The sequence below is a fragment of the Apis mellifera genome, linkage group LG13 (genome assembly GCF_003254395.2).
Source record: "Apis mellifera strain DH4 linkage group LG13, Amel_HAv3.1, whole genome shotgun sequence".
In the NCBI taxonomy this organism is placed as follows: domain Eukaryota; kingdom Metazoa; phylum Arthropoda; class Insecta; order Hymenoptera; family Apidae; genus Apis; species Apis mellifera.
The window spans coordinates 2,050,584-2,068,218 of NC_037650.1; the positions used below are offsets into that span (position 1 = coordinate 2,050,584).

Sequence of the window (17,635 nt, forward strand, 5' to 3'; positions counted from 1 at the left end):
TAGAAAAGTAAGCATTTTGACATAATTTTTATGTTTCTTTAGAAGCAATGTTTCTTTAGAACTTTTTTTTTTTAATGAGCACTATGATCAATTTTAAATAAAGGTTTGAAGATACTTCTTCAAGTACAAGAACTTTTCATTAGCGATTATAGAGCAAGATGAACAATGTAGATCAGTATTTCATACAAAATGGGATTAATTTCGAAAAATCTTTTATAAAATTTATTTTTTACGTAAATCTTCATTTTAAAAAGAGAGGGTAATAAATAAATTGTGGAAATATGAAATGATGATTGTGGAAATATGAATGATGATAAAGAAAATGCAAAAGAATCAAAGAATAAAAACACTTGTAAATCTTAAAATAAATATAAAATTTTATATTTATTTTTCAAATTTATATGAACTTTAATTTTTGTAAGATTATTTTAATCGTTTTAAAGAATATATTGTATAAGAATTGCATTTCTTATACAAATTGCTATATATAGCTAATTTATTGATGATTGTTATTAGGTAAAATGATATTAAAATATGATGTATAAATTCTTTTTTTTTTTTTAGAGGGATAATTTTTATTCCAACAAAGTATTACAAAATCACATCAACTATATTTCATAGTAGAACGAAGAAAATATTTGTATTGAATGTAATGAAAATATTACATACTATTTTATTTATAAGTAATATGATATATTTTAGACACTATAGTAGCATTATAGCTATTGCATTGATCTAATATAAATCTAATTTTGATAATATCCTATTTATTATAATGCTTAATACTGTTTATTCGATATCAAATGAAATATATATATATATATATATATATATAGATTATATATATATATATATATGTATACATATCCAAAATAAGCATAAGCAAAAATACAAAACGTTCTATTAAGTACTAATACAATGAATAAAACGCTTCTATTTCTTTATCCAAAAATTTTTATTTTTTTTTTTTTGTGTTTTTATTAAAGATTAAATATTCAAATACTAATTCTTTTAATTTTTTCTCACTTATGATTATAACTACTCTTTTCTGCTTATCTAGGTCATGGTTAATCTATTTTAATGTTTAATCATAATTGACTTATTTCACTTACTACATATAGCTATATGTAGCATTATGTCTGTTTTACTTCAATATATTTGATCTATTTTACTTGCTATATATAGCTAATTATGTCTGTTTTATTTCAATATATCTGATTATAACTGTTCACTGTTTATCTAATTATGGTTGATAAATTCAATACACGTTATACGTGCAAATAAAACATGAAATCTTTTTATATCAAGGAACAGAATTGATAATTCATAAAAATTCATATTTTAAATATAAAATATTCCAAGATATTTATTAAAATCAATATTTTTTATATCATTTTTTTAATTTAATCTCATTATAAAAAATTGTTTTATTGTTATCGTTTGAATTTAAAAATAAAAATAAGATGTTTTTTTCATGTTTCTTTAGAACTTGCATATTCGTGCATCTGACATGAGAGAAACGATAAAATATCTTTTTATAGATTCCCAATAAAAGCTTTGTACTTGTTATATTGTTCAAAATACACAGTAAATTATATTTAAATTTTATCGAATATTTATACAGAATATTAATATATTCATAGAAGATTTGATTATAAAAATTGATAGAAAGATAATTTTTTATAAAATAAGTAATAAATATATAATAATAAAAAATAATAAAGTATAAACAATTGAAATTAGTTAAAAATTGGAATTAGATAAAAGCAAGATAAATTTATTATATTCTATTTTTGTCTTATTTTATCATTTAATGCAAAATTCAATTGATTATAATAACTTAATAAATAAATTTTGATTTTGATTTCTAGAATCTTCAAAAATGTTCCACAAATATTAACACATTAATTTATATTATTAATATTTGAAATTGTAACTTTTGAAATTTTTCTCTAAATAAATCAAATTGTAATTAATAATTCAACTAAATTAAATAATATGATTTTATATTTCATATTTGTCTTTTTTGCTTATTTATATATATGATCGTTTTATATAACATTATATTTTATTTATTGAAAATAATATATAACATAATTAATTAAATATTCCTATATATTTTGCAATTTTTATCGATGTTTTATTGATTAATATATCAATATATAGCTTTTGATATTTCTTTTTTCAAGAAATTGCTAACATATCGATTGAATCATGGGCTATAAATAATAAACTTTTATTATTTATTAAATTTCATGAAATTTCATACAAATTAAAAAAGATTTTGTTAAAAGAAATATCAAAATATACATATATAACAAGTGAAATTATCTTATATAATATATTTATAAAATTTTTGCTTTCTATTTATTTTTTTTATCATGTGTGTATTTTAAATTCAAAAGTTTTTTTTATCACATTTACTATTAAAATTGTAATTTTATGAAAGGATATTTTAAGTTTTAAAAACTAAAGCTCCAAAAATCTAAAAACTGAAGTAAGATTACTATAATATATATATTATTCCTGTATATTAGGATCATATAGTCTTTATATAAAAGGATTCTTCTAAAACTTAGCATTCTATTTCAGTATATTCACTTCTTAAAACTATGTTGAAATCAATATTAAACAATTTTATAAAATATTTATAGATTAAAATATTAAAATAATATAGAGCTGAAAATAGAATTAAAAGAGATGAAAAAAGCAGGAATATTTTGTTCAAGATTTATCGACAGAGTCATCAATGAATTTTTCTATGTGAATATCTGATTGGATTCAAAATGCATATTTATAATACTTAGCTATCCGAGAACTCGATATCTTCAATTATATTTTTGATCCAATTTATCCAAATTTTTCCAAAATTAAGATTCGAATAATTGAATATCCGAATTTTCAAACATTCCACGATTTTTAGATATTTCGAATATATGCTCAAGTCTGAATGATTCTATTCAATTATTTCCAAATTTATTCAAATACTTACACATACGCTTTATATACGCTTTGAATTGTCTGTTCAGTAGTATAGTAGTTAATCAAAAGTATGCATTCATTTATTTATCATAATTTTTTAATAAACTATGTATATTAAAAATTATATATATAAATTTTTATTAAAAATATTCTTTCATTATTTGATTAATTGTTATTTTATGTTACATTGGGAAATTAAAAAGATTATGCAAAATAATTAAAGTTCAAAATATTTTTAATGTATGTAAACTACTATGCTAGATTGTTAATTTTTAACGAATTTATTACTTTATATATACATATAATAAATAATAATATAATATATAAATAATATATAGTATATAAATATAATATATAAATATATATATATATTTATATATTTCTTTTTATCAATTTGTATTTATATAATAAATTTAAAATAACAAAAAATAATATTATTTGGTATTCCGGTACAGGTGCAGTTATAGTCAGAGCAGAAGAGGCTTTGATAGTTATTTTGGTTCTTCTTCTTTGGGCTGCAGCAATTGCATTATTCTTCAATCGATGGGGAAAAATCAGAATGTTAGAGCCATATCAACCGAAATTTCAACAACAACATAGATCAAGTTGTACCACAATTGAACAAAATCAACTTCAGGTAAAATACATTATATTTTATTTTCGATTAAAAAGAAAATCATAGTATTTAAAATATATTTTTTTTAAGAAAAATAAAATAATTCTCAGTTCATTTAGTAAAATCAATGCGAATATATAGACATATATAGAATATATATAGATATACTCTTTTTATATTTGATTAATAAAAATCAATAATATAAGATAAATCAAATTTTTGGCGAGTATGTCTTAAAAATATCTCTTTTTCTGTTTTTTTTTTTTTTTTTTTTAATGGAATTGCATATTAATTTTTTTTATCTTAGATAATTTAAATAATTTATATTAACGCTTATTATTAATATTTTACATTTCTGATTCTATTTTCTCTTTTGCATGGCATTATCTCTTACCTGGAGTTTAATTGTCATCTGTTATATGGACAGAGAAAATTTGTAGATTTGAAATATTTGCATCTAAGGGATAGAGTAAATAAAATTAAAATATCAACTTCTAAAATTCAATTTAAATAAAAATTAATTAATAATTGCGTTCTGCAAGCAGTTATGAGAATTTATGTTATCAACATTAAATTATATTTAATATTCGATAAATTTAAATTTCAATCTAATCTGAATTTAAAATTAAATCTGAATTTCAAAATTTAAACAAAATTTAATTGCCAAAGATTCAGATTAAAGAAAATAATATATATATACATGCAATATAAATATATTTCGAATTAAATACCTAAATCTAATGAAGTTTTAAATTTATCTTAATTCAATTCTATTCTAAAAGTAATATAATATACAATGTCGAAACTATTTTGTGTATTTGAGATCAATAGCAAATGTATGAATAGGACTTTAATAACATGTTTCAAATTATATTTTGTTAATATATTAAGCGAGACAATGTAAACATTCATAACTTGTTATTAATTCCTTGAAATACTATAATGAAACTAATATTCTAATTTAAATTTAATTAAATCTAACATTGTTTTTCGATTGTAATTAGTTTTAAATTAACTTGAAATTAATATCTAATCTAGTTTATTATTTATATTCATTTATCATAATTTATTTTTATATAATAAAACTAATTAATTTTGAACAAAAAGATTTCTTCATTCTTTTTCCTCCATTTTTCTTCTTTCCTTTCTTCCATCTTTATCGATCTCTCGAAAAGAAACCAGTTTTTGATTAAGTATTTTTTTAATTAACATGTTTTTAACAATATTTTCGATCTATAAAAAAATCTATACGATTTTATCATCAATTATATAAGTTGTTACACTTGTTACACTAACTTTCTCTTATAATCTTCAATATCTAAATCATGCAGGATATTTAAATAATAAAAATGAAATAATAAATGATATTCTTAAAAGATACAGTAAAGGTCATTGAATTTTTGTAACTCGTATTATATATATGTATATTTCATAGACAAATGCTTATGTATGTATTGGCTTTCACTACAGATAATGCATTTCCGCTACACTTTTTTTCTAAAGAGACCCGCACACGATCAATAATATTGACAAGTATTTTGATAAGTACTATCAATAATATTGATTGCGGTCTCGAAAATATTGAAAAGAATTGTCGATATTATTTTTAATATAATCCTGTACAGATCTCTTTAAAGAAGATTTATAGTTGCATAAATATTATTATAAATATTATAAATATTATTTATATTATAAATATTATAAATATTATAAATATTATAAATATTATTATATTGTTATATCAGCTCAGAAAATTCACTATCATTATTTTTCTCTCATTTATTTTTAAGAATTAATCGATACAAGATACAATTAAAGCTGATTTTAATATATTAAAAATTATTGATGATTATTTATTATAGAAGAATAAAATTGATTTATATATATATGACCATCGTGAGGAGAACGTTAAGTTGTAACTTTTTTCATGTCATGCAATTTTTGAAACAAAACTTTTTATGTAAGTTATTCGAGAAGACATTTATCCTGCTTAACATCAGATGGTACTTATTGTTGAAAAGAAAATTATACTTTGAATATTATGAACTTTTAATAAAGTTTAAGCTAGTAACAACCTCAAACTTTTAGACAATGGTAAATGTTGAATACATTGAATTCAATGCACGATATAAAAGAAGAATATAGAATCTTTCACAAAATATGAGTTATTTTTATCGAAAAATTTTTAATTAAAAGATATTTTAATTTATCATATTACTTATAAAAATTATCATATAAAATTTTATTAAATTAGTTATTATATAAAAAATAAAAAAAACATAAATAGTATACATATATATAGTATACATATAAATAGTATAATATATTATTTCATGTATTTCTTATTTATACGGTAAGTTTTTTACAAGTTCAAGATTTTTTTAAATTAAATATTTTTTTACATAAATAGCTTATTTATTCTTAGTATTTTTTTTATAAGAAATAATAATCTGCATCAATTAGTACAATAAAAATTATATAATTTAAAAAATTAAAATTGACTTTCATATGATTTCTGTATTTCTATATCTCTATCTAAAAAAATTAAAATTTTTTTAAAAATTCTTTTCTTAAAAAATATTTCACTGTATTTCGATAAAATATACATTCTTATTTATCAAGTTATAATAAACTTTTTTTTAGAATAATTAAATTCAATTACTCATTGCAATCTCTTATCATTATTACTCTCTTGTCTCATCGTGATCCATTTATATCAAATTCGGTAAAAATTAAATATAAATTCTCTTATATATATAAATACGTTTAATTAATAAATAAATACGTTTTAATTAAAGTATTTTTTAGGATGTCATAAATAAAGATAATTTTGTTTAAAAAAGTAAAAGAGTGCGCATACATGAAATATTGCGAATCATATTATTGCTGCCAATTACTTCACAAAAAAATAAATAAAATATAGAATTTCATAAATATATAAACTAATGCAAGTTTTGAAAAATATATAACTGATAAAATTTTATATATAATTCTATACTATACTATATACTAGATTTTATCTCATGTCAATGATGAATTATTATGACACATGAGTATACTCAGGGGATATTCCACCAAAGTTAAATATTAATTTTAATTAAATCCGATATATTATTTATTTTCTTACAATCGCAAACATATAATTACTTTCTAACATAAAATATTATATTGATTTTTTTACAAAAAATTCTTTTCAAAAAAAAATTTTATTCTAGGATCAAACAATAATAAAAATAATAAAAATTTATGATTATATCTTATGAATCATTTTCATTGCAACAAAAAACAATAGAAATAATTATAAGTAAAGGAATTTGAAATAAATTAAAGAAAATTATTATTAGCAGTTAAAATTATTAATAGTAGAAATTTCTGATTTTATAAAAAAAACAATAAATTTATATCATAATAATTAATGTAATAAGTGAATATAAATAATATAATAAGTGAATATAATTACAGTGAATAATTCACAATGTTATTTGAAATAATTATGTTATGTTATGAGAATCATCTTGTTATTTCAAAAAATGATTATGCTAAAAGATTTATTTATGATTTATGTATTATGCTATTTATTTATTTATACTTTATATTATACTATATATACATATATTTATGAACAATTAGATAATTGCATCTATGGAAATTGAATTATATATATAACTGTACAATGTAAATTTTTATTTTTATAATATTTTATACAGAATATTTTTATAAAATTTTAAATGATAAATTTTATTATTTAATTTACAATTAATTGTAAATTTTTTAATTTTTCATAGATTTCTTTTTTTCATCGGAATAAAAAACAAGTTAAATTAACATTTTAAAATGTGCAAGTAAAAAAATTATATATATTATAAATTTATACTTATATTATAATAAAAAAATCTAATAAATATATTTATTACAAAATTTATTTCAAAAATATATGTAATTATATTTTATTTTAAAACGATCCAGGATCAGTTTTCAGAATATTATTTCTTTGCTCTCAATAGATATAAAAAGAGAGCAATAAATGTTATGCGGAGACACAGAGGAAACGGAAATCGTCTCGTTCGTATCTCATACCGCAAAAGACGACAACCAATCGGTTACCAGCCGAGAAATTATATAGGAGGTCAATTCTCGTGACTCCTGCAATCTCCAATCCACAGCTTCGTACCAGGCTTTTCTAATATAACCCTAGAAGAATCGTGTATCGTGTTGCTTCTGGAATTGGCGGTTCTAGAAATCTAGAAACCCATATACCAAGATTTATACCGATGAAACACATCCAATGGAAATACGTACAATCGTATTTTCTTTCTTCGGCTTTTCTCGTATTTTTACGTTTGATATTTATGATCGAGTTTTCGATCATACCTTTATTACGTCTTTTTTTTCTAAAATTATGTTTAATATTTCGAAATTTCGAAATTTTATTTAATTAGCATATAATATAAAAATATGTATGATATAGAATATTCTAAATATATTATCTTAAAATAATGCAATTTATTTGTATGTATGTAAAAAATAAATTATATGTATAAAATAAATTATGTGAAATAATTTGTTTTTTAATGGGATATCACTTTAATACATTAAAAACAAAAATTAATATTAAAGAATTCATTGAACAAACAAATTTTTAAATAACATGATATTTTATTTCTTATATAACGATTATTATGATGTAATTAAAATTAAAAATGAAATTAAAAATGAAATTAAATATTAAAAAAATATTTTTTCTTTTTTTTATCATGATTAGAATTGAAAAGATATTATAATAAAATTATTTTTTATTCCAATTATATTTTATGAACAAAAAAAATATTCTATATTTTATATTTATAAATAATATAGCATATTTCATAAAGTAATATTATAGATAATATTGATTTAATATAAATTTTAATAATATCCTTTTTATTAATGTTACTTAAAAACAATATCACTAGGATAAATATTCTACTTTATCAATTGTATCATATAAAATCTAATAAAAATTATAGATAATACGAATTATAAAATCTAATAAAAATTTACATTTTTATAAAATTATACGAAATTTATTATTAAAATTAAATTTTGAAAATAAATTTCAAAAATATAAATATATACAATATTGTTAAATATTATAAATATTCCTAGTAATGTTGAAATAGGATATAAACATATATTCAATAATTATTAATCATTAATTATTATTAATATATAATTGTTAGAAAGATTAAAAAAATCAATTGTTGAAAACATTATGAAACGAATTAAAATTTTGTCTCAATTTTGTCTTTATTAAAAAATAGTTTTTGCAAATAATATTACTATTAATTATTTGAAAATATGTATCTATAAATAAATAAATACATTATTATTTTTTTTATTAAAATTATAATTTGGAATAACTTAATATCTTAAAATAATATATAATATTAATTTCGAAATAATCATAATTGATTGTGTTAAGACTTTATCAGGTTTATAATATATACACAGCATTTAATCGATTTCAAAAGATCCAAAGATCAAACAAAATATATTGTTTTTCGGCGAAATGTGTTTCCCAATATACCATTGTAACATTGCCTCATCTAGTTTTTTGATAGAAATTGCTACATCATATAATCTTTTAAAACTGAAATTATTCAATCCATCAAAACAACATTTTTTACTTTATTTGTATTTGATTATCCCATAAATAAAATCATTTGAAAAATAATCATAAAAAAAATATTATCACTTATATATTTAATATATATAAATATATATTTACATTTTCAATTTCTTGATTTTACTGTGATTTACTTATATTATGAAATAGTAATTATAATATAGAAATAATTATTTTTATTTAAATAATTATTTATATATATATATCTTATATACATATATATATATATAAATGTTAATAATTAATAATGTTTAATAATGTTTATTAAAGAAAAAAATTTGATAATTATATAAAAAAATAACACTTTATTATTTTTAATAAAATAATACTTTATTAATTTCAATAATTCTGAAATATATTGTTAGACAACTTTTCTCTCTATATATAATTATACTGTACAATCTTAATTATACGATAAAAGAAATATATGAAAAAATATTTTTAATTTTACATATATACATATATATATATATATATTTTAACGATTTGATTTTTAGGTTGAAATTTAAGATAAATTTAGATTAGTATAATTTAGTGAATTTATACTCTAATTTTGATATTTTGGTTTTATTTATTTCTTCACGAAACATACCACTAGCATAATTTTAAAGCATAATGATAAATTTTTTAAAATTACATTAGTCATTATGTCCTATTATATCCTATTGAAGGGATATTATCTATCTATAAAATACGAATATATGATGAATGATCAATGAATATAAATTATTGTAGCATATAATATATTTTTATATTATAAACTGAATTTTTAATATTTAAATTTGAATGCCAATACTAAATCAATAAAAGATGACAATTCCATTTTTCCATGAATTAATATTGATCAGCATAAATAAAAAAACGACATTATGAGATAAAACTGCTTATTTATATATTAAAATCAAATTATAATATATAAATTAATTTAAATCCAATATTTTAATCCATAAAATATGAAAAAATTAATGGTACATGTAAACTTTGATTTTGCAACGTGATACGTATATTTAATTCCATTTTTGATCTTGTTTATGTTTAAAATAATCATGACTAATGTACTTCATCAATGGATTTTATAGGATAGATGAGAAAATAAACAAACTAAAGACATTTGAGCACATTTCTTGTTTCTAAAAGGAGAATTTAAAATTCTTCAAGGAAAATTTATAAATAACATTTTATTTCAAATATTTAAATTTTATTAGATATAGTAATAATATAAATTATAATGAATGAACTATATAGAATATAGAAAGTTAGTAAGAACTAATTTTTTTTATATGTTATACATTATTAAAACTTTAATTGTATATATAATTAATTTCAAAATCATATAGTTATACATAAAAATAATTACAATTAATATTATTATTATTATTTTAAAAAATAATATTTATTTCTTTGTGAATAATTCATGGATTTTTTCTAATTTTCATTTTCTTTTTTATAATATAAAAAGTTTTAATTAGATTTTTTTCATTTATTTCATATCATACACACACAAATACACACACACACACACACACATATATATATATTTTTAATAAATTTTGTTTGATTATGTTATATTATGCTTGATCGAAAATTTTTTTAGAATCAAATAAAAAGATAATTGTTCCTATTTTTAGCAATTATATAATATCATATATTTAATTTTATCTAAAGATCATATTATAACTAAAAAATCGTAGAATAAAAATTATTTTTGCGTAGAATAAAATATTTTTAATTACAAATGCAATGAAATATTTTTTTTTCTGCCACTAGCCATTATCAATAAGATAAATTTATTTCAGTTACTTATGATGAGAAAAATTTATTTCGATTGATGATAACAATTATCAATGAGAAAAATTCTATTTTGGTCGGATATATTTATTACATTTCGATCATTCATAACTCATAATAGTTATATTATTATATATTATTATATTCAATTAATTATAATTTTATCATAATTAATATATTATTTTTATTTGAATTTATAATATCATTTTATAAATTCATTTTAATAAAAATTTCGTTGTATTATTGAAGTGTCTTATTCTATTTTTATCTACTATAATTTATACTACGTCATTAATGATGATTATTATTATTAATAATTTAAATCAAAAATTGCCACTATTTACAATATAAAATAAAAAGTTAAAAATTTGTCTCCTATCATATATATATATTGTATATACATGATTATACATTGTATAATATATATTATATATATAATATAGATTGAATTTTTAAGAATTTTTATTTCAAGATTAGACACAGAAAATTTGAGGAATTATTATTTTTTTAAATTCATTTTAAATTCGAGTTATTTTTATTTATTAATGATAATTATAATAAAATAACATTGCAAATATAAAAAATTTATATACATTATTATGTTTGTTATAAAAAAGCATTAAAACTTCATTATAATCTCTATCATTTTTTTCAAAAGTTTATTATTTTCGAGAAAAACATTGATCCAATGCAGGCGAAACATGAGAGGCTATAAAGCTTTATAAGTTTATCCTCTTTCTCATAAAAACTATTTCTGCCTTACTAAGGTTTATTGCAAGTACTTGAGATCCGTACCATTCTTTTATTCTTCTCTCAAAAATAAAAGAATATCTGTTTATTGAAATTGCTGTATCATCCACATAACTTGCATACGAAGCTTCCTATAGTTATCCTTTTCACCAGAATTCAAAATGAGAATAGTCTTTAACATCAAAATGCTAATTCTATTTGATTAAATATTGAATCATAATTATACATAATTTTTCAATACAATTAATTTCTTATTTAATATATAATACTAATTCTTAATAATAATTAATAATCCAAAATAACAATTCTTTCTAATTCTAATACTTTGTTGATACTTTTATGTCTGTTCATTAATTATGTTTATTTAATCTTAATTATATTTATTTTGTTATTGTTTGTTATTGTTTGTTCAATTACAAACACTAATTCAGTTTATCAATACAACAACTAACTCATATGAAAGCGATCAATAAATTGATTCAACAACCCATTCATGCTGTGACTTACGAACATTCTGACTTCCAACTAAATTCAATACTATTCCAAATCTCCAATGTGCATTTTGTATCCATCGATATCATGAACATCCATACAAAACAAATTACAAAATACTTATACTTTTAAAAGAGATTAATGTTAACAAAATATGAAATTTGAAGTTAATATATTCGTAGAATATCTTTGAAAAATTGATTTTAAAAGCCAAAAAAAACACAAAAGTTGATATACAAAAATACTGATTGAGATTTATTTATGACATTATAATTAATAATTGATTATGAAAGATAAAACGAGACGGAGATAATGAATGAGACTGTAATATGATGGAGATAAAATCAAACTTCCTTTCGTCTAACAAACTTCAATTGCTTATAATTTAATAAATAAATTTTTTTATATATCAATTTTTTATATTTATTTTTACTTCTAGAAATTGAATTTTCAAAAATTTTCAAAAATCGAATATATCAACGTCTTATTATATTAAGTAAAAAAATTACATATATTTATATTAATATATTTTATTGTATTGATTTATTTGAAAAATATTTAATAAAAGATTGATAAAATAATTTTATTTTTACAATTATCTTTAAATTCCATTCTTAATTTCTAAAAATATCTTCTTTTATGAACAATCAGTTCAAAAAAATTCAATTTTTATGAACTTTCAATATGAAACTAAATATATATAATATATATAATATAAAATCATTGCGAAAATTACTTGAAATTTTTAAATGATTGAACATTTTGAATATTCAATAAATCTTGATTTTTAAAATTTAGTTGATAAAGGTAGTATTTTACACAACGGTATTTACACATACATCTATGAACACGAAAGGGGTTGGAACTGCCATGTATGTGCTTGATAAATGTGAAATATCGGTAAAGTTCTATATTCTTGTGTGATATCTCTGATCTCTGCAATGCGTTTCATTAAAACTGTAGTTATCGTAACAAAGCAACATTTTAATTGGTTTTATTCTGACAGAGAATTAAATACTAAGAATCAAGAAAATTAAGAAATATTATATATAAATATGATTCCTTTTTTTTATTTTATTCTAAATAATGACTTTTAAATGTATTTTATACATTAATTTAATTGTAATGTGTTTTTTAATTGTAAATTAAATTATAAATTTAACATATAAAAGACAAGGAAAAAATATTCTCATATTTATTTTTTCATTTTACGTTTTATATAGTAAACTTTATATAGTAGAAAATAATTAATAATATTGTATAAACTAGTAAATAATTATTAATGATAATAATAAATAAATAATATATATAATATAATAAATAAGTAAATATATAATAAATAATTATAATATATGTTTATTTATTAATGATGAATATTTGATAATACACAAATAATTTATATAATCAAATATTAAAGAAACATAAGAGATTATGTATGTTGTATATTATCTCAGAATATATATATGTCACAATATTAATATTAATATAAATTATTATATATAAAAGAAAAAAAACAAGATAACATTTTCCATTGAAAAATATAATAAAAAAAAAATATAAAAAATTGTTATTAGAAAAATTTATATATCACAAATTTATATAGTATTTAATATGATATAATCTTTTCAATAATATGATAAAAAAAAAAAAATTTTCAATAATATGATATATAATAATTAAAAAAATAATTTCACGTGCTAATTAGATATGAAACAAGATTTTTAAATATAAAATGATGTCCTAAGTTACAACTTGAACTTATATAATATTGTAAGATAATATTCTACACAATATACTCTATACATTACATTAAATAATTAATAATATATATTTTCTTTGTCACATAATATTAAAATATTCATTAAACAAAAAAATTTTCAGTTAAAACATTGGAAATATATTAAAATAATGTATCGCAATATATAAATTTAGATGATAATATTTAAAATAAAAAATACAAATATTTATATTTAATTGTATTACACATGATTAATTTGAAATATTACTTTAATTAATGATTATACTTATTATATTTGAAATTTTTTAATAGATTAATTGATTTAATATAAATCTTTAAATATTATTGCATTTCAATTAGTAAATAACTATTTGTAATTTTCTGTTTAAAAGAAATCCAATATTCTTAATATGTTATCATTAAAAAGCATAAAGACATAATGTGATTTGAAAACAATTTAAAATACAAACACAATCGATATTTTTTTATATTCTAATATCTCATTCTAAGCAAAAATAAAATTTAATTTTTATTGTTAAATTAATAATAAAAACAATTTAAAAACATCATGTATAAAAATATTTTCAAAACAATTTTAATGTATTATTATACGATGATCATTAAATGTGATTTTTATAGTCTATATAACTTAAAATTAATTTATTATTATTGATTAATCGAATTTTACATTTATTTATTATACGTATTATATATTTTTAATTATTATTGTGAAAATTTAAAAATTAATATTTTAATAGTTATAAAAATAAATTATGAAATCTTAGTTTAAATACATAAAATGTTATCCAATGACTTGATTCAACCAAGGAAATTTTTAGTATATATACGTTCTATTCGTGTTCTGCGAAGCTTGGATAATATATTACTCCTACATGTATCAACTGAATTACGTACATTCATACTCTTTTTAGTTGAATAGTTCAAATGACGTCTCAGCAAAGATTTGTCAACAATTTTTCTTCACTTTCCATCGAGAATCCTCTTCAATATAACAGAGTTATATAAAAATATATTATATTTGAATTATAATAAATTTTAAAATAACAAAACAACAAAAAGAGACTTATTTTTAACAAAATAAGTGTATTAATATTGATTAATCAGTTTTAATTAGCAATTTTTAAATTTGATCTCAATGTTTTTAATTTATTCATTTTTATTTATAATAAATTTGTATAAAATTTTTATTTATAATTTTTGTGTTAAATAATCGAAGATATTTTATAGATTTGAAAAAAGAAATTTTCAAATTACAGTAATTTTTTCTTATGATGTATGAGAAAAGTACTATACTGTGGTATACTGTGCTATGTTGAATCATTTTTTTTTTAGGATCGTTATATTCTTTATTTTACCCCATATTCGTTCGTGCAGAAAGGTTAGCTCACGTTCAAAGCAATCAATTTCTAATTATCAATAAGAAAACAAAAAATTTTTTTTTATTCCCAATTTTCATCTTATATTAATTTCAAAAATCATATCTTAAATTTTATAATACAATCGAATACAGAATACAAAAATACATAGATCATTCTAAAATTCTTTTCTTCAATCGAATGAAGAATTACCAAAAGCCGATTCTACTCTATTCCTCCTATTAATATTAAACGTGATTTAATTTTTCTCCGATGAAATTCCGCACGAATGACATATATTATTCCTATTGCCGCTACTAAATTACATCATGTGACCAAACTTCTGTCAAATCCAAGCATCGTATCGTGTCATGTAACGTGCCTCTGTCTAATCTAACGGTAACAGTGGAGATAATGTAGCGTCACATATTCTCTTCGTGCAGAAAAATTCCGCAGAGGAGAATTGAGTCACGTTTAGTGCTGGTAAAGATAGCAACGTTTAATCAGGAACGAAATCGATATTTGATAAATTATTAATTTTCTTTGTTCGCAGAATCGGCGCACATTCTCGAAATGCAATATACTCTGCAGCGATTATCCAACGGGGCATGAATTGAATTATGCTTCGGGTCAAACGCGGCCGAGGCAGAACAGCGTGTTCATTGGTTCCAGTACATCTTTGCTCCCAGGTGGTCAAGGTACACCGCGACGCACGAAAAGCGCGTTCGATCTCCAATTCTTGGTGTTTTCCGAGAATAATACTGTGCCGGATTCCTCCATTGAGTCGGATACGCAAAGAAACTTTAAACAGATCAGTGAATCCACGAAATTGTTGCAACGCGAGCGAAAGGCCAGCATCTGCCAAACATCGGACAGAGCCTCAGATGCTAAGCCCTTGTTCCAGAGGGACAGAGGGATGAGTATCTGTCAGCTCGATAGTTCCCCGAAATCGTGGCAACGAGATCGTGGGATGAGCATCTGCCAATTTGACAGGATGGATGTTCTTGCCAGACCGCTTCAAAGAGATCGCGGAGGAAGTATCTGCCATTTTGACAGAATGGATGTGTTGGCCAGACCGTTGCAGAGAGATCGCATAGGTAGCGCTTATCACTTCGACAGAACAGACGTACTGGCCAGACCTAATTTTTCCCTTGGCAAGTCGTTGCTGAGAGAAAGACGCGTCAGCATGTGTAACTTTCTGGAAAAGGACGAGGAAACCGTGAGAGCTATTCAGATGGAACGGCGTTTGAGCAGCAGTAACATTGAGAAAATCGTAAAGGAAGATGCATCGATCGAGGAAGGAAGGAACGAGCAGAAGGGAAGACAGGAGACATTCGCTAAATGCATGTCCAAAGAAAAAAAAGATACCTCTTATCAATTGGATCAACCATGTTGCAGCAAAACGGCCGACGCTATATTTGGATACAAGGCTACTTGTGTGTAGCAACGTAAAATTATAATATGAATTTTATTATGGAAGAATAATTTATATAACTATAATTTTCAAGAAAAAAATATTTTTGAGTTATATCGCAAGAACGACATTTTTGACAATGATTTAATACGTATGTAACAAATCAATTATATCTTCTGTGAATATAAATTTCATCTCATGTAGTTTAAAAACAATGGGCATTTTTATAAATATTTTCGGTCAACATAAACAAAAATGAGTGATCTTCTATAATGTTGCTAATAATATCTTCATTGAAATGATAAAATCATATAAAATCACGTTGGTGAATGATTTTCTTTTTTAATATCTTTATTTGTTACTATGAATTGTAAATTATTTACTATATATTTTATTTATATATTGAGAATTTATTTAAAAATATATATTTTTAAAAATAAAATAAAACATTTTCTAAAATATCAAATATTATGTTTCATATAAATAGAAGATAACTCACATTTATAAGCATACTTAGTTATTTGAATCACAAGGTCGACAGAGACAATATGCTACCTCCTTTATCACTAAATATGGCTCAATTTCACATAAGAATTTTTACATAAAAAGAATATATGACATCACATTATCCTCACTACTACAGAAATATATCACATGATCAAGCTTGTATCAAAACCAAGCATTGCATTATCACGTGACATATCTCTGCCTAATTTAACAATAATGAAAATAACATCATATATTCTCTGTATTGGAAGGAAATTGAGCCCCTTCTAATGATAAAGGAAATAGCATATGGTAATGTACATATATG

General features: G+C 20.3%; 1 protein-coding gene across 1 annotated transcript in view; it reads left to right on the top strand.

Moving 5' to 3' along the window:
• The window catches only part of LOC727444, a 124,963-nt gene extending 107,829 nt beyond the window's left edge, over positions 1 to 17,134 (top strand). The window contains exons 4-5 of the mRNA XM_026444727.1: positions 3,438 to 3,619; positions 15,961 to 17,134. Of these exons, the coding sequence (XP_026300512.1) occupies positions 3,438 to 3,619; positions 15,961 to 16,851 (1,073 nt within the window). The 3' untranslated portion in view covers positions 16,852 to 17,134. The remainder of the gene's footprint in view (positions 1 to 3,437; positions 3,620 to 15,960) is intronic.
• The last annotated feature ends 501 nt before the right edge of the window (positions 17,135 to 17,635 follow it).